Source organism: Meriones unguiculatus, chromosome 5 (genome assembly GCF_030254825.1).
Source record: "Meriones unguiculatus strain TT.TT164.6M chromosome 5, Bangor_MerUng_6.1, whole genome shotgun sequence".
Lineage (NCBI taxonomy): Eukaryota > Metazoa > Chordata > Mammalia > Rodentia > Muridae > Meriones > Meriones unguiculatus.
Genome location: NC_083353.1, coordinates 116,718,519 through 116,741,712, shown reverse-complemented (window position 1 = coordinate 116,741,712; position 23,194 = coordinate 116,718,519). Strand labels below are relative to the sequence as shown.

Sequence of the window (23,194 nt, the reverse complement as noted above, 5' to 3'; positions counted from 1 at the left end):
TGCTCTGAGATTGGATGTCCCCAGTCAGGGGATCTGAACTGCCCTGTGGCTCTGACTTCTAACTACAGCGCCTCTGCACAGGGAATTGGATGTGACAGCCTGCCCTACTCACGTTCCTCGTCATTCTGACACAGACAGTTGGGGGGGAAACAACGGTTTGTCTTGGCTCATACTTGCCGGAGTTGCTGTCCACAGTGGTGAGGAAGGCATGGTAGAATAGTCCTGTGCTCGTGGGAGCTTATAGGAAAGGTATTCACATGAGGGCTGGGTCAGGGAGCAGAGGGAACTAACTCGGAAGTAAAAGTCAAATATTGCCTCCAAGGGATACCAGCGGCAACCCACTTCTATGAAACAGGGCCTCTCAAAACAGCATGACCAGCTGGGGATCAAGTGTTCAAACATGTGAGCCTATAGGGTACAGTCCATCCAGAAGCCATCGGACTTCTGCTTCTGCTTTGGTCCATGCTCCTTTGAGGCACACCTGCTCCTGCTTCAGCGTTGCCTTTCACTCTTTTATCTGCACAGTTAAAAATAGATACTTGCTACTCTCCAATGTAAAGAGACCCAAACTGCGTGGGCAGATAGCACTGCAGAACACTGATTCTTGCCGCAGGCCACTGGTGGCTTGACTCGTAGGCTCTGCTGAGCCTGCACACTGCCACAAAGTAAGCCACGTGATCTGGTGAGGCCAGTGGGGACCTGCCCTGACAGCCACAAGAGTGGATTGCCTCCCCTTCCCTTGTTCATTCATTCCAGTTTCTAGAGTCCCCGTATGATACCAGATATTGTAGTCAAAGAAGAGAACCAACCAACTTAGATGCAGAAGCTGTGGTCTGGCGGCGTGGATTTTGTTGTTGGAGGCTAGCGGCCGGGGACTGTGGTGGCTTTTCCGTATAAAGCAGGCAAGGAGATTCCTATCCATCCTGCTCTGTGGAGGGGACCCTTTAGTAGCCGGGGACAATGGTGTCAGAACGGTTTGAAAGGGTGCCCTCATGGGAGATCAGTGTGCTCCAGCTCCTTAAGCCTCCGTGGGAATTAAATAAATTTAGGATGAAGTTCCCGGGATTCAAAAATTGGAGTTAGGGTCTCACTCAGCAACTGCTGTGCTGTCGGGCAGGCCTTTGCTGAGACTGTTTGTCCTCCAGGTGCCGTGAAGCCAGGGGTCATGGTGGCCATCACAGCTCTGGTGCTACCTCAGTGCCCAGCAGAGCATGTGTTCTCTGTACTGGCTAAGTTCCCTTACATTTCGGCAGGTGAAGAAACTTTCCACCCCATAGGCGTGTTTATCATCTCACCCAGGAGCAAAGGATGGGTGCCATGGTTTCTGGAGGTCCTTTTTGTAGTTCCCATTTATCAATCTCTTCTTCCAAATACAGTTTTCGGTGACTCCAACTAAAACCCCCGTAGAGCAGCCATCTCTTCTTGGTACAGTCTACCACATCGCCTGTACTTCGTTTTCCCCAGATATCTTTGGAAATCCAGCTCTGGGCTTCTTGCATGCCATTTCCCCCCTTGTCAGTCCCTTTCAAGCACTCTGACAAAGGGAGCTGGAGTCTGAAGAAAGAGCGCATCAAATGGCAGCAGCTTTGGGAATATGCTCAATAATGGCGGTGAGTTTAGTCCTGTTCCTGGCTCCCGTAGACCCGTGTCCCATCGTATAGCTTTCAAAAGGCTTTTACTCCGTCCAGTGTCAGATAACGAATACCGCACTGTAGCGTGTTGCTCTAGTGCTTTTCTCTAAGGAGCCTAAAGTGACTTAGTGGATCTTGGGGTCTTTCTCCAGCTTCTGTCCAGAGGACAAAGAAGGTCTGGACGGAGAAGGGGCAGGTGGACGTGACTGCCCCTCGATGACAAATTGTCCCGTCTGAGTTGGATAGTTGGCTTTGGGGCCTTGTGTCAGGAGCTGTGTTCATCTTCCAGGCTCTCCTGGACTCACCCTGCCTTATTGCTCCATGCAAGGAGGTGGCTTGTCCCTTCCTGAGGAACAAAGGGGCTGGCAGCTGGTTGGCTTAGCGTTGGAGCTGGCTATGGCCCAGGACCTTCTTGGCTCATCTTGCCAGAGGTGCCAGGAATGCCAGGGAACAGCCTGGCACTGGCTGTTGCTGCTGCAGAATGGGGGCAGTTTGCTGGCCAGGCCATTGGCAACTCTCTGACTATGTATTTTTTTTTTCACTGAAAGAAATGAAGCAGGTTGGGAATCTTAAGCCTGCTCTCCAGTTACCCTCCATCTGTCCCAAGACATTCTGTGAAACTTCCTGTGGAGAGCTGGCCCCTGACAGCCTAAGTCTGGCCTGGGGAAGGGAGAGCATTGGGGAAGGGAGAGCATCAGTGAGGGAGGAGAGTACAGTCAACCATGCATCCCTCTGTTCCTTCTCTGTGGGGTCCCTGCAGACCAAGGCTCCTTTTACAAACTGAAGTTGCCACCTACCTCTCTCCACAAGGTATGTGGGCAACTTCTCTCTTCTCACCTGAGACCCAGGGGTCACTGTGGATCTCCTACAGCTGTGGCTTTCACTAAGCCATGTTAGGACACTGTGTGCTGGGAGCAGTCACCTTTCAAAGCGCTTGTGGGGCTCATCCAGATTAAATCTTTATTAAATAATCCCGAGCGGCTATGCATCTCAGTCCCAGTTTACAGAAGAGGATGAAGCTGTGACCCATACAGGTTCAGGCAATTTCTCAAGGTCTGGCAGTCACATGGTTGGTTTCAAGAGAACCAGTCACCTTCTAGAACCCACGTAACCCCTGGTTGCCCTGGCATCCCCCATATCAGTCACAGCAGCACTTCTGGAGCTTGTAGAATCGTAAGCTTCCCCAGAGCAGACCTATTGGGTTCAAAAGCTCTAGAGGTGGGGTCAGTACTCTCTGAAAGTGGTTCTTATGGCCACTTGCAGCCTAGGACACTGAACTGCTGTCTATCAGCAACTATCATTAGACTTCACAGGAAGCCACTGGCTCCTAGCCCATTGATCAGGGCCTATAGCATTTTCTAGCCTACTGAAGGGAACAAGCTGTCCTAAAGGTCCAGCTTTTTGGCCTTGGCAGTTTCTTGAAGCTTGGGTTTATCCAGGAGCCTGGGCTGTTCCTGTGGTTGGCTTTTTAGAACTGTGTGCCTTTTTGCCTCTAGATGTGTCTCTCACTGGCTTTCTCCTTAATTATGAAGGCAATGGTGCTAGATAATGGGGAGGCATGGGTCAAGCCTACCCACACATGTTTCATTTGGTCTCATGAAGGCTACCATTTAAAAATCAACTGGTGTGTGATCAGAAGATAAAAGGTCATTGCCCACCTCATAGACGAAGGGCCCATCTTGCCAGTCACCCTACTTGCCAAAAGTGGATGGCATCACCTCTGCCTCTCCTGCATTCATGTCACCCTTGGAAATGCTTTGTTTGATCTTTATGCATAACAGTAGCTGACCTTGTCCCTCCTATTTCAATAGCTAGGAAGCCAAGCCCAGTGAGAAAGAAGGTAGATTCAAGGACACTAACGGAGTCAGGGGCCAAGCTGAGACTAGAAATGAGACCCTGGCCCAATATGGTCTTGAGGCTGAAAATCTCTGTGCCACTAAGACCCTAGAACAGCCCAAGTAGAAGCTTTCTTTAAGATCTTTTATGAGTCCAACTAACGAAGGTTTTCTCGTTATCATGGATGCTGTGATTCATGCACAGGGTCAAAAGTTTGTGTCCAATTAGGAGAGCAGGGAGGTACTTAATGAAGAGCCCCAAACACTACTGTAAGGGTCTAAAGGGAGCCTTGATGGGAAGTGCTCCAGGCAGGAGGCTGTCATCATTGGCCACTTATGCCTATGACCTTTGAACAGCCCTGACTCCCATGTCTCAGTCAAAATACGGGAGGGTGGTTTCTTAAAGATGGAGTCTGAGTGCTCCTATCTTTTAACTCTATGAGTTAGCTAGTTCTTTTCTCTGGATCCCATCTTGCCTCTTCTTCAAAAAAAATTTTATGTGAGAACCAAAGAAAGAAACATTGACAAAGCCTTTAGCACAGGGGCTGCTCAAAGAAGGGTGGGCTGACGTTCGGGTTGTAGTGGTGACAGTTGTTGAGGGTGGCTAAATGCTTGCCTCTTCTACGAAACCCGAAAAGCAGCTCCAGCTCCCAAGCTAACATTAAGCCCAAAGAGAGCAAAGAGCAGTATCTCAGCTCCTGCTCTCTGGGACAATGCCCAGGGAATGAGGGACAGAGGGGTGGTAGATTATAAAGAAGAGGGATTCAGGGGGAAAGCACTTAAACCTCAGAGTCTTAGCCACTTCCTCAGGGCTATTTGTCCACTCACCCATTTGTGTACTCAACAAATGGAATTTTCGGCTGCTAGTCCCATGCCACTTACGAAGATGAGAGGATGCAATCAAAAGGAAGACAAGGTCCTACCTCCCCAAGTGTGTGTGTGTGTGTGTGTGTAATGCACATGCATGCTTGTGTGTTTGAGATAGGCTCATTCTATAGTCCAGGCTAACCTGTGTGTGTGTGTGTGTGTGTGTGTGTGTGTGTGTGTGTAATGCACATGCATGCTTGTGTGTTTGAGATAGGCTCATTCTATAGTCCAGGCTAACCTGCAACTTACTCTGCAACCCAGGCTGGCTTTAAACTCAGGACAACTCTCCTGCCTCCGTCTTCCAAGTGCTGGGATTATAGATGTGTGCTACCACATCTGGTAGTTCTTGTCTTTGGAAAGCATATGCTTTTAGGAGAGGGTAGAGGGCTTGGTAAGGAGATCATCCGTCTCAGGGGAATTTCGAAAAGCATAGGAAGAGAGCTGAGAGGGGAGAAACATCAGACTCAGAACTGAGCCTAGCCTGGTGATGTATGCGTTTAATCCTAGCCATCATGAGACAGAGGTAGGAGAATCAAGACTTCAAGGCTAGCTTTGGCTACCTGGTAAGTTCAAAACCAGCCTGGACTCCAAGACACTCTATCTCAAAAACTTAGGAGGAAAAAAAAAAAGACTCAGAAACTTTAAAGTCAGACTTCGTTTCCTGAGACCTGTGTCTGAGAAGAAGAAAGCTAAAGGCATGCCCCTGGGAAAAGAGTAAGCCTGCAAAAGAAGTTGGGGAGCAGGTGGGAGTCAGCTTACAATCTTTACTAATGAACTTAAGCTTTGCCTGCGGATTTTTCATGGGTTTAGCTTCGTCTCTGGCCTCATGGGTGTGGCTCTGCTGGGAGGAGGGTCAGCCTAACTTGGGCGGCTGTGTTGAGGCAGGGCTTAGTCTAGCTTGGGCATGGAAGAGACTCCTTTTCCCCACTATCGATGCCGAGAACATGTCTCTAGGATTCTCTTCCAGCTCCTCTGCACCATCTTCCTTGGCAGTCGGTGAAGGGATCCCCTCATCCATCCATGAATCTCCCAGGGATTTATCAAACACCCACTCAGTACAAGGCACAGCGCTCAGCACCGGTGTGAAGGTACAAGAGCCTGGTACTGGCAGCACAGAACTTTCATTTTACGGGGGAGACAGACAACAAACAAGTGCATGAAACAGTGTCAGGAACCAAAAGGAGTTTTGAGGAAAACAGAACAGAGCTGGGAAGCGGCAGAGTTGGAGGTGGCCGTGTTTGCAGACAGGGCGGTGTGGAGACAGTGTTTACAGAGGTGGCATCTGAACAGGCACCCAAGTGGAATGCGAGGTGAACCGTTCAGTGGGTGAACAGTAGCTGGTGCTCAGCCCTTGGGGGAGGACAAGTCTGTCGTGTGTGAGACTGAGCAGGCAGGCCAGGGTAACAAAGGCCAAAAGCCCCGGAGGGCTGAAGAGGAGGGAGCACCTAAGGTTTTTGTAGAGGATACAGGAGTTTGGGTAGGCAGTTAGGGTTTCAGCACTCCAAGGCTTGTCACAGGCTTCTGATCTACCTAAGTCTTTTCAACGCTGGCTTTATTTCACTTCCTATGACTTCCCCACCCTTCAGGGGCTGAGCCATTACCTTGAGAAAATGGTCTTTGAAATTGGTCTTTTTCCCCACTCTGTTCAGAAAAGAGGCCTGATGAGTGAGGTCATACTGAGGTGTTTATTAAGAAGAGCTTAAATTGAGGAGCTTGGGAGTGATAGAAAGGGTGATGCTAGCTCATAGGCACTTGTCCAAGACTGGCATATTTAAGTGTCTTTAAGCCACCATGGTAATGGGATTGCTCTACTTTTCCTTGCTGTTCCATCAGACTTTGTCTCTACATTTTTTCTGTTTTGGTGAAGTACCCAAGGCCACTGCATTCACCATCTTTATCACTTGTGGGGCACCCCAGCACCAAGCTCACTCATCTTGCTTTACATCTTCGATTCACATCTCACTCATCACTGACATCTCTCCCTAGAACCTTCTTCATCTTGCAAAACAGTAGCATCATCCCCCTGACACCACACATCTCTCGCTTCTGCCCAGCCCCTGGCAGCCTCTGTCTTCCTGTCTGTCTTTATAATATTGATTACTCCAATTACCCAGACTGGTGGCCTGGTACAGTGCCTGGCATTTGTGACCGTTGGCAGACCACAGTGTGCTCAAAATTCCTCTGTGTTGTGGCATGCATTGAGGTTTCCTTTCTGATTACCCTGGTTTTGCCTTTAATGGTGCTGGAGGTTGAACTCAGGGCATGTTCCATACCAGGTAAGCCCTCTGCTACTGAGCCACACAGGATTTCCTGGACAGGACTCCCTTCCTTTTAAAAGCTGAATAATATTCCACTGTGTGTGTGTGTGTGTGTGTGTGTGTGTGTGTGTGTGTGCGCGCGCGCGTGCGCATGAGCAGGCCCTTAGTTGGTTTTTACATTTTAGGCATTGTGAATGATGCTAAAACGAACATGGACGCATAGATGCCTCATTCAGAACCAGCTTTCAGTTCTTTTGAGTGCACGCCCAGACGTGAATCACTGCATTATACATACTTCTATTTTTAATTTTTTGAGGACCCACTACACTGTTCTCCATGGTAGCAACACCATCTTCCTTCCTCACCCGCAGCACACAAGGTTTTCTTTCCAGGCTCCTTGCTGCCTGCTGTCTCCAGTGCGAGAGGGTAACTCACTGCTGTTTATTTTGCTAGTGCTGGGGGTGAACCCCAGGACCCTGCTCACACTGTTTGAGTTCTGGACCCCTGAAATACACTCCCAGCCCCTGCTGCATTTCGATTCACATTCATCTAAATGATTATGACAGGTTTTTTTTTTTTATGTCTTTTGCAACATTTTTTAGATAGATAAGTATGTAGAACTGCTTTGTCCTCTTGATAAAGTGTTCACTATGAAATGGTTTTATTTCTTCATGATGCTGTTTGGTCTGAAGTACGTGTTGCTATTAGCATGGCTGCTAAGCTTTCCTCTCGTTGGCATCAGCATGGCATAACTTCTTCATCCCGTCACTTTTAACATATTCTTACATTAGAATGCACTTCAAACAGGGAAGCATTTGGTTGTTTTTAAAAATCCATTATGCTAACCTCTGCCTTTTAATAGAGCTGTTTCAACCATTTATGTTTAATGTAATTGTTGATGTAATTAGGTTTAAGTTATTACCTTGCTGTTTGCTTCTTTGCTACCCCAATTCTCCCCTTTCTGTCTTTTGGGGAGACTGTTTATCTACCTAATATAACTATTTACTTTTATAACATGTCATTTTAGGGTTCACTGTTGTCTTAGGGTTTCTATTGCTGTGATAAAATATCAATGACCAAAAGCAACTTAGGGAAGAAAGTTTATTTTAGTTTACAGGTCTCAGGTCTGAGCTGCCCCTTCCCATCACTGAGGGAAGTCAGGATAGGAACTCAAGGCAGGAACCTGAGAGCAGGAATGGAAGCAGAAGCCACAGGAAAAAAAAACAAACAAACAAAAAAAACAAACAAAAAAAAACTTCTTACTGATTTCCACAGAGTACAAGTCTGTGTGTGTGTGTGTGTGTGTGTGCGCGTGAGTGTGTATACATATACATATGGGCCTTCCTATATCAATCACTAATCAAGAAAATGTAGCCCAGCGGCTTGCCTAGGCCAATTTTGTGGAAGCATTTTCTCGCTTCTCAGGTAATTACCACTCTGTCGGGCTGACAAACAAACAAACCCAATGAGGACAATGGACCCCTTGTCAACTTGACGCACAAGCACATCGCTATTTAGCTGTAACCTTTGTTTTCTTGTTTGTCATCAAGGTCTCATATTAACACCACTATCAGAATATAAAATATCCTGAGTTCCAAAAGTTCCAAAGTCTTTAAAATTTCAACCCTTAAAAGTCTAAAGTTGATTTAAAACATCCAAAGTCCCTTTTAAAGTTCAAAGCCTCTCTAAAAAACCAAAGTCTCCAAAATATCCAAAGTTTCCCTCCAAACTCCAAAGACTCTTTAAAAATTCAAAGTCTCTCTAAAACTCTGAGTCTCTTGACTCCTCTAAAAATCAAAGAAGTTATATACGTTCTTACTCCAAGAGGGAATAACCGGGGCACAGTCTCAATTAAATCAAAGCAAAACCAAAGTTTAACTGTGCAAAACTCAGTATCTTACCTCTACGACCCACTCACAATCCTTCAGGCTCCAAAGGGCCTAGTTGGTTCTTCCCCAGTTATGCCATCCATGGCACATGCAGCTCATCTCATGGGCCTAGAACGGCTCCTCTCTACACCTGCTGCTGTCCTTGTTGGTGGCCTCATGGTACTGACATCTTCAAAATGCTGCTTCTCCATTGCCGCTGAGCTGCTCCTTTGGACTAGCTTCTACTGGGCTCTCTTTAGGGATGCCAGTCCTGCTACAGTGCATCTCCATGACCCTTTCGATCCTGGAAGCCTTCAGTTGATACTGAGGCTGCTTTTTCGTCAATGGCATCTCACAGTGTCAAGCCTCAGCTGCTCCTCAAGACCCTTTCATGCCTTCAAAATCACTACTACTTCAGAGATTCTTGCACATGACCAAGTTCAACTACCTCTGTGAAACGCAGCCTTGGTCCGCTCTGGGACATAACGTCTGTGTGCTAAACCCGAGGAAAGAATCCTGGATTTTACCTCAGTAATTCTGGTCTCTTCTTATTCACTGTCAGCTTCTCAGCAGACAGGCAGGCAGACAGACAGACAGACAGACACACACACACACACACACACACACACACACACACACAGACTAAACTGTGGTAAAAATTAATTGGTCAGGTGCCATGGCGTACCTTTAACCCCAGCACTCAGGAGGCAGATCTCTGTAAGCGTAAGGGCAGCTTGATCTACATAAGGAGTTTCAGGCCAGCCAGGGACACGTACTCAGATCTTGTCTCTAAATATAAACCAGAAATCAAAACAAAAGCCCTGCACCTAAAGAAAGTAAAATCCAAGCTATCAGAGTAACACCCAAATGGTCGGGCCTGAGGGGTGTGAGGAGCCAGTTCCCGGGCTGAACCGGCAGGCAGTGACTCTCTGCCTGTGCTACTGGAGTGTGAAAAGATGGCTGGGAATCTGCCTAACAGGTGCACTTGAGTCTGCACTTGAAGGCACTTGCAGTCTCCGCGGATGGAGTTAGGAGTCTTAGTCAAAGCTAGCTGTATCTTTGAGATATTTTCTTCCCCTGGACACTTGTGGTAAGAACACCTGAGTGCCGTGGATCCTCTGAAGGGATTCGAGTGCATCGCTGGCCTCGTTTCAGTGATGCTCAGTTTCGTCTCTCTTCCAGCCACCCCACCACCTTCTCAAGGAGTGTGTGCTGCTGTCTGGTTACAGGAGGAAGGGGAAGCCCCCTCCACTCTCTTCGGACCAGGCAGAGCTCATGGATCTCAGTTAATAGAAGGGGTGGGTCTGGAGGTCTCACTGATGAACAGCCATGTTGACTGACTAGTGGAAAGGAGGAACCACCAACACATCATGTCCAGTGTGGCAAGGGAACCAGAGACATGAAATAAGTCTGAAAGTCTGAAGGGGTTCCTTCTTGGAGAAGTGACACCTACAGTCGTGGCACAGTCGTAACTTTAGGCCAGTGGGTGCCTTGGGGTTTCGGAATGGAAGCAGGTGAAGTGCAGATATTCCAGGAATGGGAGACAGAAAGGTCTGTTTCCAATGGAGATCTGCCCCACAGAACTCATAAAGTTCAGAGGGCGATGAGAAGTAGGATGGGGAATGGAATGAATGTTCAGAGTGCAGACAGTGTGTGTGTGTGTGTGTGTGTGTGTGTGTGTGTGTGTGTGTGTGTGAAATAGTTGTCACAACAGCACACAAAAAGCAGCCAGAGACATTGTGCCTAGTTCCTCTGAAGGGCCCAAGGAACATCCAAAAATATCACCATGGTATGGAATCAGGTGGCCAGAACTGGCTATCCCATGTTCCCATGTCACACTCTAGAATTTCCTCTAACTGTTGGCACATTCAGAGTATTTTAGTCACCCTAGTGGCCCCAGAGGAGAGGCAGAATGCATTATAATGACAAAGAAGGGGAAGGGAAGGGTAAGGCTTGGAAACAGCTTTGGCATAGTGACATGAAAGTGTCGCGTCTGCATGAACAGAAAGAGGACGCAGAACAGACCCCTTTGCTGAGACCCCAGCCCGGGAGGAACAGAGTCAGGAGCCCAGTGTAGACCTTACAGGGATGGTGTGACTGAAGTCTGGAGGTGAAGGGGCTCCCTAACCCCGTCAGGGAGAAGGGTGAGAGGAGACTGTCCTTGTAGGTGTCCATCTGCCCATAGTGGCAGAGGAGAAGGCGGGTGAGCAGCAGTTTCCTTCCAGCCACAGCAGAGGGAGGATCCTGTTACTCTTGGGAGGGGAGAGGGGGGAGTAAGGGATGCTAGCCTGGGAAATCTACTTTATGAGCCCATTGAAGAGGAAGAGTCAGGACCAAGCATCCAATTAACCTGACATCGTTTGCAGCCCAAATATCTGAGGATATAAGAAGAGAGTTTAATAGGTGGAGGCTTGAGAGAAAAGTGACTAAGAATGGAAAACAGCCCCAGTTTATTTAAAAAAAAAATAGGTCAGGCCCAACAAATCCAGGCGACGCTTTCCCAGCGGTTCCTGATCCAGGAGACAGAGGGAGTGCTGTGTGGGAGCAGTGTGGTTTTGATTTGAGGCAGGCCTTGCTGTTATGCCACAAAGAGACAGCTAGGGGCTGACAGGAAGCGCTGGGACAGCGCACAGCAGCACCACAGCCTTGCAGTTGCACTGTAAGGGCTTCTCGTAGTGACTGTGAGTCAGTCAGGGGTCAGTCCGGGCCACACAGCCCAAATGTGATGGAACCCATCCAATCTCCAGTCACCTGCTGCAGAGCTAATGTGCTTTTCTAGAACCTTCAGCTGTCTGTCTCCCAGAGGTCTGTGGCCTGCTCTGGCCTTGTGTCAATTCCAGGAGCTCCCAGGTAGTGCACAGCTTCGGTGTTGAGGGCTGAGTAGGATCTCAGGAGCTCAGAGAAAGCAGGTAGCCATACTCTACGCGGTCAGTGCCCGCATTCATGAGCGTTATCACCTGGGGGCATGGCCTGCTTGAAGACTGTAGGACTCACCCCATGAGTGAGTTCTGCTTCCACGCATCGGGGCCGGAGTGAGACCTGCTGTGAGAGTCCATAGGGCTGGTATCTAGAGACTAATCTAAATCACAGCCCAGGTTGGCTCCCTCAGAACCAGGCTGACTCACCTCTTGGGAAAAGAGCACTCGGTGCCCATGGACATCCTACCCTCTTTCTAAGTGATTGACAGTTCACTGTAGCGAATTAAAGGCTTACAAACATCACAAAGAGCTCTTCTTAGGTTATCTGCTGTTATGCTTGACTATGGATTTTATTTCCTTTCTCTGAGGGTCGCTGTTCCATAACATGCTGGATCATATGGGGAAGTGCTTCTTATAAGCCCCTCTACTGGTGGTATGGGACCCATATTCAGAGGCTTGTAGCCCCTGAACGTCGCCACTCCAGCCACCGCCCTTGACTCCTGGGGTTCTGGCAGCGAGTGAAACCAACCTACTGAAACGTTGCTCCCTCCAGGCTCACAGACCACAAGGTTTCTCTACCAGCCTAAAGAGCTCTATCTTGTAGTCCAGCAGTTAGGAAACATGGATGCAGGCTAGCTCATGGGGAATGCACTCTGGACGCCTCTGTGTGGTCTGGAAAGCTCCCCGTTTCTGGTATGATCTTAGGAAGCAGGAACAGTCCAGAAGCTCACCGTGAGAATGTTCTCTCTCCAGGTGGAACTCTGGTACCCCTATAACGATGGCAATGGTGCCAGCACAGCTGTTTATGCCATTATCAACAAGTCGGTCACAGCTTAGACCACAGCCTCAGAAGTGCGCATGGAATGGCAGAAGGGTGCAAAGGACATCTAGGGGTGATTGCGGTGGCAGGGCTAGTGAGGGGGTGGGCAAGGAGGGTGAGGCAAAGACAACTGAGAGAGAAGACTGGATGACCTATAGGGTCGTGTCTTCCACAGTCTACCTCTTCCTTTGGTGGCAACCACACACCATGTAGGCCGTTAGAAGCTCTCTTGGCCTTTGTAGAATAGAGCAGGAGGCAGATCCTATAGTGGGCCTCTGTTTTCAGGGACTGTTTGAAAGCTTGGCCTGTGCCAGGAGGAATCATTTATAGCCCAAAGGGCACAGGTCAGCTTTGACCGCCAGATGCAGAAGACACAGACAGTCCTCTGTCCTGCAGCCTCCTTCCTCTTCCTGTTCCCATCATGTGTTTTTTCTTTGTCCTCTCTCCATGCCTTTTCTGATTCTCACAGTTCCAGTTCCAGGTCACCCTAGACAGATTCCTGTCCTTATGTGGGCCTCAGTTTCTCCATCTATAACCTGAAACTGCCATGGATTCTCTTTAAACCCAGAAACTGTGGAGAAGTGTCTACCTAGCTCTTCTGAAGCATGTTCCCAGAGCTGCCTTTGATCACTGCCTTTGATCTTGTTTCTGCACTTAGTCCTGTCTTCCTTCCTGGGCTAACCTGCCTTGGCTTAGGTGGCTGCTGGGTTAGGCACGGCTGAACCAAGCTTTCTGTGACACCATGACAGCATGGACTCTAGCGCCGTTGCAGATACTGGTCTACTGACTCTCACCAGTAACTAGAGCTTGAGAGATTTAGGTTTGGCTTTGTATTTCCGCACCTTATTGAGTTGTTATACCACCACCTAGCAACGTTTGCAAAGTGCTTAGCAGAATGAGCCCTCAATCAGAGCTAACCATCTTCCCCCAAACGCCTGCCACCTTCCTCCCTTTCTAGGTGGAGATAGGATTAGGTCAAAATGCCCCCATCCCACATGGGGAATCCTAGACTACCCTCCCTTGAAGGACCAGCTCAAAACCTCTTCTCCAGAAGCTATTTTCTCCTTGGCCTTAGCAGACAGTGGGCATGGATTTTAGCACATTAGTCTCATAAGCTGTGTGGAGAGACTCTCAGGAAATACTGGTATCCTGAGCATCTTGCAAGAAGCTGAAATAGGCAGTTCAGGGCTCTTTGTATGTTCTGAGGCCCAGCCGTAGGCAGGACCAGATGAGAGCCACTGTGCAGAGGTTTTTATCCCTGAGCAAGAGAGCCATTCCAAGCAGACAGGGCCAGGACTGGAGAATAGATTGGGTTCCATCCCTACTGGAGTACTGTATGGGAAAGGGATTTGGGTAAGGAGGTACACCGGAGCTTAATGGCCACAGTGATGGGAGACGAATGTGCTGAAGTTGGGGGTTAGCTAGCGTTCACACACCAGCGTACCCACAAACCCTCCTCCTGACTTCTCAGCTATGTATTCTACTAAATAGTCAGGAGAATTCTCCGGAGCCTCTTTGAGCCTCCTTCCTAGGGAGGAGTCAGGCCTTCTGACCCTACGGAAGTAACTACCACAATCAATGGCATGTTTTCTTCCATGTTTCCAGAGACACATGAGCAAGCAACTGAGCCTGCTCCCTGACCAAGCTCCCAGAGCAAGCTCTCATTTGTGGCTGAACCATCTTTCTAGACCGGATGTCTGCATTCCTCCATTGACCCCTCTGTCTCACGTTTCTTTCCAAGCACACACACCGTGCCCTGTAGCTCAGCAGGCAGCTGTGGAAGGTGAAGCTACACCCCCCATGCCCACTCACCCTCAGCCTCCTGGAAGAGGATGCACCTCTTGCCCCACAGGCCGAATGCAGGTCTTCTCGGCAGGAGGCTGGCAGCCTTCAGAACCAGGGCTGACCCATAGTAGTCACCTCTTTGTCTCTCTGACTCATGAATTCCTTTGTCTCATGAGCACACTGGGGGCACGCACATGACAAATACTTGGTTGTTGGGGAAAGAGATTCAGGGAGCCTCCTGAAACAGAGCCTTGACTAGGTGTAATGCTCGAACAAGCTAGGAGTTGTCTCTCTTTTAACTGTATTTAAATATGGTCAATATTGGGGACAGCTGGCTGGATAGGGGCTCCTTGAGTTTTGGAGTTGACTCAAGGCTGCCCTCTGAACTCATTATCATTCTGGGTAGATGAAGGTCCTGCCAGGCTAGGAAAGAAGGCTTTGCTTTAGAGTCCCCTTCTTGAAGTCACTGCTTGGGTCACATGTCTCCAGAACAAGAGCAGACTGAAGACACATCTCTCTCCATTGCCTCCCTGTTTCCATGCTTGTCTTCTTGGGTCCCCAGAGCCCACTCGGGTCTTTAAATGGTGGTGACTATGTCTTTTCTCCTAGGCCTCCCTATGGTCTCTCCCATGTAAGCCCTTACTTCACCCAGTCCTTCCAATGGCTTGAAAGACAGACCCCGAGCCTCGGTTTTCCTCTATGAGTCTGGAATTGCACTTCATAGTCATCTGTAACATTAGCTTTTTGCTATTTGCAAAAGCGGCACCAGAAAGAATTAATTATTCACGACCCAGTACCCAGTGACAGTTGCTGCCAGTTCTGGTGCCTTCCCTCAGTGTCTTCTCTCCATGCACCAGCATGAACAGGTTTTAATTAAGATATAGCCACACAGTCTGTTCTCCTGTGTTTCCTCCTCAGCCAACCATGTATCGTGCTCACATGCTTGTGGTCTTAAACACTTTTCCTACCGTGTTTTTTTTTTTTTTTTTTTAGGGGCTACACAGCATTCTAGGGAAAGATGCTTGCCATAAATTGTAATCAATTCTGTTTTGCGAAGCATGTATTGACTCCTGCTTTGGTCACCATGAAATTCAGAGAGCTACATACTTAGTATGATAAACGGCTCTCTCCTGATGCTCAAATTTCAAGAAAGCAATTGTGGGTTAAAAGATCTGTGCTTTTTAATGCGTTTAATGAATTTTTACCAGACTGCTTTCTAAAAAGTCTTGGACTTAATTACATTTCCACAAGACACGAACAAAAGTACCTCTTCTCCTTCCTTCAGTCCCCTCCCCTGTCCCTTCAAATCTTGCAGATGCAGAGATTGATCATTTTGGGGGATAAGATAAGGTTTTATTCTACTTTGGATTTATCTGTTCGCTGGTGGCCCCCAACATTTACACCGTGTGTTAATTTGCTGTTGGTCTTTATTTGCACATGAACAGATGAGAAGCCTCTTTACCCCATTAAGTTGGGGATGTTTACCTGTTTTTCACTGCTTGCCAGAGCCCTCTCCCTAAGCACACATTAACCTTTCCTCGCCGCATATGTTAGGGTGTGCCTTTCAGTCTTGTAGAAGGTGTTTATTGACTAGGACTGCCTTCATATCCGCTTGCTTGACATCTTTTCTTGTATGGCTCAATGGCATTTCAAACTCCACATATCCAAATTGAGATTCATTATTTCCCCCACCCCAGCCTGCTCTTCCTGCTGACTTGCTTATTTCTGTTAATGTCACCACTATTTTCCTACTCATCCAGGCTTGAAATGTGGACAGCATCTCGGCTTCTGGCTCTGTCTCTTCCCCCATGTTCTGCCGGTTGCCAACCCCTATAGGTTCTATTTCTGTACTGTGCTGGCAGGCAGCCCCTCCAACACCCCAGGGGTTCAGACACTCATTATTTCTCGACTGGACTTTGAAAATAGCCTCCTAAATTCCTGCATGGACACCCTTTTCTTCCTTGCCCCCCTCTTGCACTCTCTGTTCAGCTTCCAAAAGCAGTACTCAAACATGGGGCCCTGCAAGCAGCTCTCCATTGTCTTCTGGGTTTAATTCAAACCTCCGAGCCCTATCATGACCTTTTTGGCTCTTAGCATGCTCTCCCCCATGCAGTTCACTACCTTCCCGCCCCCCATCCTTTCTGCTCAAACCATCCCTTCCTCTTAAGATTCACTCCTGTCACCTGGACCTTTCAAAATCTGTCAACAAAGCTCCCTGACCATGGCATGGCCCACTCAGCTAGAATTTCTTGACTCCCAGTTGAAGGGAATTCACCGCTTTTGTGTTTAGGCCTTTTTTTGTAGAGTGTGCTTTCTTGACGCTTCTGCTGAGGTGTCTAAAGGTCTCAGAGTCTAGAAAGCAGAATCTCTGGGGGACTCCTCCCCTCAGGCCTGTTTCTTCTACACAGTGCCTCACAGCAGCAGGTGTTCGGCAGCTGTCTCTCGAATTCAAAGCAGCCCTCACATAGTTTAATGCTTGTGAACTCAAGGCCACCATGAGAGGGGCATAGTTGCCAGTCTCGGGGCAGAGTACAAGGGTCCTTTGCAGAAGGCTGAGCTGGGCTGATGATTGCCCTTTGGGACTAAGCACGAGCCACGATAGCCCCTTTGTCCTCATGACTTGTGGCTATTTAATTCAACGCCCTTCCCTTGTCCTTGGCCAAATCATCCATCCCATTGCCTCATGCAATGTGTGACATGTGGAAGTTACCTCACAAGTTGACTGTTGATAGAAAGCCTGGGAGTTCTGAGGAAAGCAAGTCCTTGGACTCAGAATTGAATGGTAGCTGAAGGGCACTAGGAACCCTATGACCTTGACACGCAAGCGCCCGGACCAGCTAAGAGTTTCGCTCTCCTTAATGTATTTAAATGGAGTCAATACTGGGGTCAACTGTGTGCACAGCAGTCTTTAGCTGTGGAGGTGACTGCAGCCTGCACGGGAGTGTACCATTGACACCATCTATTTTTAGCCTCCCAGAGACCGTGACCAACATCCCAAGCAGAGGGTGGGCACACCTGCCGCATTCTGATGAGGCAGCCCTGCTTGCCAGCCAGCCTGGCCTCTCCTTGACCCAAAGGCCTGGCTTGCTAAACTGGGAAGTCTGCTGTTTCCCAGAGGTGGCGGCCCAGATGCACCAGGAGAATGGGACATCACCCCTGGCTCCACGCTGCTCAGTCCTGTCTAGTCTCAGGCACAGGGCAGTTTTGAGGCTATGCCTGAGGTGGGAGAGAGGGATAGTGTCGCTTGTATTTCACCTTCTGCTCTATCCCAGGGGCCACCTTTCCCCTAGACTGTAAGTCTAAGCTGATTCAGCTCACGGAGGGGCAAATTAAGACAGTGCAGGGATGTGCGCGCTTGCGTGTATGTGTTTCAGCTGTTAGTAATGCTACTAGCAATAATAATGAGCCCCTTATTGTGGATCCACCATGCTGACATCCAGTGCTGAGAGAAAGTGGTTTTGGTACCTTGGTTATTCTTTCAGAGAGGCTCTCGTATATGCATTTTATGTATTTATGTGTGTACATATGTTTGGAGGTCAGAGTCATTTCTCAGGAGCCATCTGCCTTGCTTTTGAGGCAGGGTTTCCCCCTGGGTACTGGGGCTCATCTATTAGGCTACACTGTCTGGCCAGTAGGCTCAGGAATTCTCTTGTTTCCACCTCCTGGTGCTAGGATTATGCCTACATTTTCACATTCATAAAATGTCATGTAAAATAGGGACTGAGCTCACGTTTGCCCTAAAGGCCCTTTACTCACTGAGCTATCTTGCCAGCTCCTAGTAAGGTTTCATTAGGCTCTGTATTTATCAAGGGGAGAACAGAGAAGTCATGGTGACATATAACTTCCCAAGGTCTCACAGCCAGGAGTCAGGAGTGCATCCTGGAGCCCCAATTCCCAGCTGAAGAAAACCAGCCTTTGGAGAAACCCACTTGGCTGTTGGTCTCCATAGTTTTTAATGTGTGCCTTGCTTTGAGGACTTTTCTGGGCCCAGCATCGAGGTCTACACATTCTAGAGACAGGCAATCCTCTGGCATTACTGTGCATCATTTGGGTGACCTCTGGCCTCCATCTTCCCCTCACTCCCTGTGCCCCACCTCAGCCTGAGGAATGAAGGCCAAGTTAGCTGCAGTGGGGGCTTAGGGCTGGGCTAGCTGTCAGGATGGAGACCCAGAGAAGCAGTAGTTGGCAGTGTCCAGGCAAGAGGTAAGCCAATGTGGGGCTCCTTTGAGGTAAAATGAGAATCAGAATCCAGGAGCTGAGAGAACAGCCCTGGCATAGTAGAACACAAGAGACCCATATTTGAGGACAGTAGGTCTGATCGTAAGTTAGTGAGATATTGTGGGTAAGAGATGCTCAGGTGCTTCATTTCCTAAGCTTGTCGCTGCCCATGAGATTTGCTTTGCCTTAATGAACATTTACTACATGTCCAGCCCTTTTCTATGTATTTTTTTAAAAATATCAATTTGTTTAATTTTCAGAGCAACCTTAAGAGGCACAGATACTTTATTCTCCTTTTGGTGGTGGGGAATTTTGGCACAGACTGGAGTGGTTAGTAACATTGCCTGACATTGTATAACTAATGTAGTAGTCATTTTCCACTACTGTAATAAAACACTCAAGGCTGGGTAATTTACAAAGAAAAATTTCTTTTGCTTATGGTTCTGAAGGTTCAAGGGCCTTTAACCCGAGCATTTGGGAGGCAGAGGCAGGCAGACTGTAGGCATTCTTTGCTTTCCACCCTACTCCACCCCTATCCCTTCCAACCCCCAACACTAGGTAAGAGAGGAAGAAGGTTAGAAGGGGAAAGGGGGCATCTATCTTATTAGACTACTTCCTGCTGATTAGGGGCATTGAGTTCTTGGGGCAAATCCAATCTTCCTTTTCAGGTCATCCAATTTCTTCTTCTCATCTCTTTGCTCACAAACACTTGACACACCACAACTACAGCAACTGTGGAGCAGCAGCCGACACTGGACCTCTCGGGGCGCTCCCATTTATACCCTCTCAAGAGTGCCCCAGGATTTCAAACGTTAACCATCTGCAGTTGGCAGAAACCACGCCTCTCCTAGAGCATGAGACAATCATAGCATGCAGCTGTGGACAATCTGAAGCAGCCCCATATCCCACATCTGGGATTAAAACAAAAACATATTCACACAACTGGGTTTTTAAAGAAATGAAAATTCTCACTACACAGATCTCTGAGTTTGAGGCCAGCCTGGTTACAAAGAGAGAGAGAAAGAGGGAAAGAAAAGGAGGGAGGGAGAGGAAGAGAGAGAGAGAGAGAGAGAGAGAGAGAGAGAGAGAGAGAGAGAGAGAAAGAGAGAGAGAGAGAGGCTATTCATAAAGATCCTCTTGAGGACTAATCAGCTCTCCATGAGACAATGAGGTTAATGACTTTCATGGGCATGTTCCCAGTGACCTGGCCACTCTACCCCTGCCTCCCACCTCATGACAATGCAGAGCAAGCTTTAAACATGTGAGCCCTTCATGAATAAGCCAAACCAAAACCCTGCTATTTGAGAGCCTTCTACCTTCCCCACGAGTCCATATCTCCCTTGGTTGAGTGTTTTCTTTTGGACCCACTAAAGGAAGATACTGTTTTCCTAATTTGACAGATATGGAAACTGAGGCCTATATCAGTTTCGATGACTCAGTTTATAAGAGCTGGAGCTGAGGTCAATCAGGGTCTGTTTGGAGCATCAGTCGCCTGCTGTCAGTCACGTGGTCAGGAAGCCACTGCCAGTCAGTGCTGGGCTGGTGGGAGAGGGAAGGAAGAAGAAGGGAAAGCTCCAAAGCAGGACTAATTTGGGCCCTCTCTCTCCCTTTAGGTGAGCAGTGCCCCCCCTCAACCCCCTCAGCCTGTTGTCCCAGCCAAGCCTGTGCAATGTGTCCACCACGTGTCCACGCAGCCCAGCTGCCCAGGACGGGGCAAGATGTCCAAGCTGCTGAATCCCGAGGAGATGACATCGAGAGATTACTATTTCGACTCGTATGCTCACTTTGGGATCCACGAGGTAACACATCCAAGCTGGGGGCAAGCGGGACAGGTGTAGCCCGGCCATTTCATTCTTGTTTTCAGAGGTGGCAAAGCACGTATGTCCAACTTCGTACCCCCTCAAAGTGACCCCTTCTGAGACCCCTGACCCCTGACCCTCTCTCTATCATGTAGTTGCCTTTGGAACAGTCATGGCTAAGGCAGGGCCTGGAGCAGGTGAGTAGGTAGAGGTGGGTGCTTGTGTATTCTGTCCACAATCCCAGGATTTGAGAATTTAAGGTGAGGTCAGAGAACTGCTGAGAGTTTGAAGCCAGCCCAGGTCACCTAGTGGGTTCCTGGTCAGACCGGACTACAAAGTGAACTTCTATTCAAAACAAATGAACACGTGCAAGAAATGGAGGGGGAGGGGAGCGGCCAAGGAGCGCTTTGGGCTTCTTTGTTTTCACCTTCCGGTCCTGTGTCCATCTCTACCCACCAGTCCCAGACACCCTGGGTAGCCTGCACGTCACTGCTACTGGAGAAGAATTGCAATGCTCAGAGCCAATGCACTGAGGTTGATCTCGTCTCCTGGACATTGTGATGCCTAATCACTTGTCCAAGGGCTAAGAGTGAGACCTTGTAGACAGGAACCCCTTGACACTCTGATTCCATCTTTGGAAGTCCTCAGGTGCATCCCAGGCCCCTTCCCAAGAGGGAAACCTTGTGTCAGCCCCAGGACAGAAGCAAGCCTCCGGGCTTTTGTGGCTACAGAACCCAGCCCCATGCCACACCTCATTGTGTAATTCCCTACCCATTGTCTAGCTGACCCCAACGCAGTTAGCATTGCCTGCTGCTTGCCAAGTGCTGGGCACAATTCTAGACATGTCATTTGTATCATTTCCGCTTGATCCTCTTAAGAACCCTATGAGGAAGGCTTGCCCATCATCCCTAAACAGAGCGAGGGAAGTACCTCGGAGGGAGCGAATGCTTAGTGGCTCTGGCTCCCTGGCTGTGACGATGTCTCAGTCTCAGCAAACCAGCTCCTGTGGCTCCCTGGCGATGAAATGGTGCTGGAAGGTCTGCCAGGCTGCTGCCGGGGAGGTTTCTAACATGAGTAGTCAGCGGTTTTTAGTTGTGAAGTGCTTATTGTGTTCTGGGTGTCGTTCCAAGCATTTTGCATCATTGGCTCATCTGCTCCTCAGCTTAACCCTTTGCTGCTGCTGCTATTGTGTTCACAGGTGATCCAGGGCCTTAAACCGGCCCGACCCTTGTCCTAATCGTGGTTTTGCATAGGACTAGAAGCTAGTGGAGACAGCTAGAAAATCAACCTTTCCATTTGGGCTCAGGGATTTCATGCCTAACTGTCCTGTCACATGCCTTTTGGAGTGTTTCTTTCCTCCCTGCTTCCCAACCCCCCCAGAAATCTTGTGGGTTGAGTGGTCTCAGTTGCTTCTGATAGATCCTTGGCAGAACTCATGGAGGCAGAGAGTAGAGGAGGAGGACTCTCTGCCCCCCCCCTTTTTTTTAAGATCAGGGGCTTAGTCTTGCCCAGTCTAAGGAGGTTGGAGGTTCCTTATGCTGCACAAATGGTGAGTCTGGGCTTGTAGGGAGGACGAGGATCAGTCCTCTTTTCCAAGGGTCCTGGTCCCAGAAAGGGAGATGTCTACTCAGGAATGCTGCTGCTCCTTTGCATCATCCTTTGCCGGACTTCCCATCCAGCAATAACGCACGCTAGGGCTATGTAGATTCTGTGCAGAAGGGACTCCTCCATCCCAGAGAAAGGGCACACCTATGTGGCAGATTCTTAGAGCCTGTAGCTCTGGGTTCCCGCTTCTGCTGACACGTGCTGTCTTAGTTTATTATGCTACTGCTGTCAAGAGCCACCGTGGCCAAGGCAATTTTTAAAAGAAGGCATTTAACTGGAGACTTTAGAGTTTCAGAGGGTTAGTCCATGGTCATCATGGCAGGAAGCAGACAGGCATGATGCTAGACCAGTAACTGAGAGTTCATATCTAAGTCAAAACTGTGTGTGTGTGTGTGTGTGTGTGTGTGTGAGAGAGAGAGAGAGAGAGAGAGAGAGAGAGAGAGAGAGACCCTCTTTGAAAGAGATGATCCTGGACCTTTAGGTTCTTTCCATCCATGATTTCACTTAAAGAGGACTCAGGGAGTGTCCAGGGGAAGATAACCATGACCTTCCAACAGAACCCCGAATCGGTACTGTGGGCAGCCTGAGGCCCTCAAAGGGGAGGGCCCCTTCCAGGTCCGTAAGAGCCAGCAGGAATCTCAGCATCTGTTTGCTGGTCAGCGGTGGGTCTGGGACAGCAGCCTGAAAGAGGGTCCCTGCCTATGAGGCCTGACAGCTGGCCAGTACTTGTGTGCTGAATGCCTTACACAGGTTCTATAATGGGCAGTTTTGGGGAATCCAACTTTACCCCATTAGCCTATCGCTGACACTTTTGTGAAACTTTCTGCGTTTATTTAATCATCACATCAGCTCTAGAAAGTAGGTGCAATCATGGTACTGTTTTGCACACTGAAGCTGAGGTAGAGGACACACAGTGCTGGACTGGATCAGAGAGCTTAGCAACAGTGGTGCGGGGGCAGGGGTTGAGGCTTCAGCACCTGTATGCATGGCCATATGCTCTACACTGCTGTCTTCGGGTTCGTTGAGCATGTCTAGAGTACTCTTGCCTGTTCTAGGGATGGGACCTTGCACACTTGAGACACTGGGGTCTAGGGGGTCTCCTGCAGAGGGAGGTTTCAGCTCAAAGTAAAAGCCAGAAAGGAACTGGGTCCAAGTAGAGCCTGACTTGATGGCACTGGAGCCGCCAATCTCGGGGCAGCAGAGGATGTAGCAGCTGAGCTTCAGAGTGTTTCTTGTTTCCTTTTGCCTTCCACGTCTCAAGAGAATTTTTTTCTCTGATCTAATGTAAGTAGAAACACAGAAAGAAACACAGGCAAAAGTGTACAGCCTAGCCAAGGGGGTACATTGCTACAGTACCTGTGCACAGAGCTCTTAGAGGATGGGTAGAGATCAGCAGGACTAGATAGATATGAGGACACAGGGCCAATCATCGTCAAATACTTTGCCACTTGCTAATTGAGAACAGAAATATATTTAAAAGCTAATGAGGATATGCGTAGTTTTCAACCCACAAACCATCTGACCTAGTTTGTTACTTGTGGAGAATTGCATCCCCAAGCTACGGGAGATGTACGCATTTCAAGTACACGT

At 48.7% G+C, this 23,194-nt stretch overlaps 1 protein-coding gene across 4 annotated transcripts in view; it reads left to right on the top strand.

The window, feature by feature from the left end:
• Prmt8 (protein arginine methyltransferase 8) overlaps nt 1-23,194 on the top strand; it is an 82,626-nt gene that overhangs the window by 13,692 nt on the left and 45,740 nt on the right. For all 4 annotated transcript variants that reach the window (XM_060384250.1, XM_060384249.1, XM_021637048.2 and 1 more), the window contains one exon: nt 19,814-19,999. In XM_060384250.1, the coding sequence (XP_060240233.1) occupies nt 19,919-19,999 (81 nt within the window). In that variant the 5' untranslated portion in view covers nt 19,814-19,918. The remainder of the gene's footprint in view (nt 1-19,813; nt 20,000-23,194) is intronic.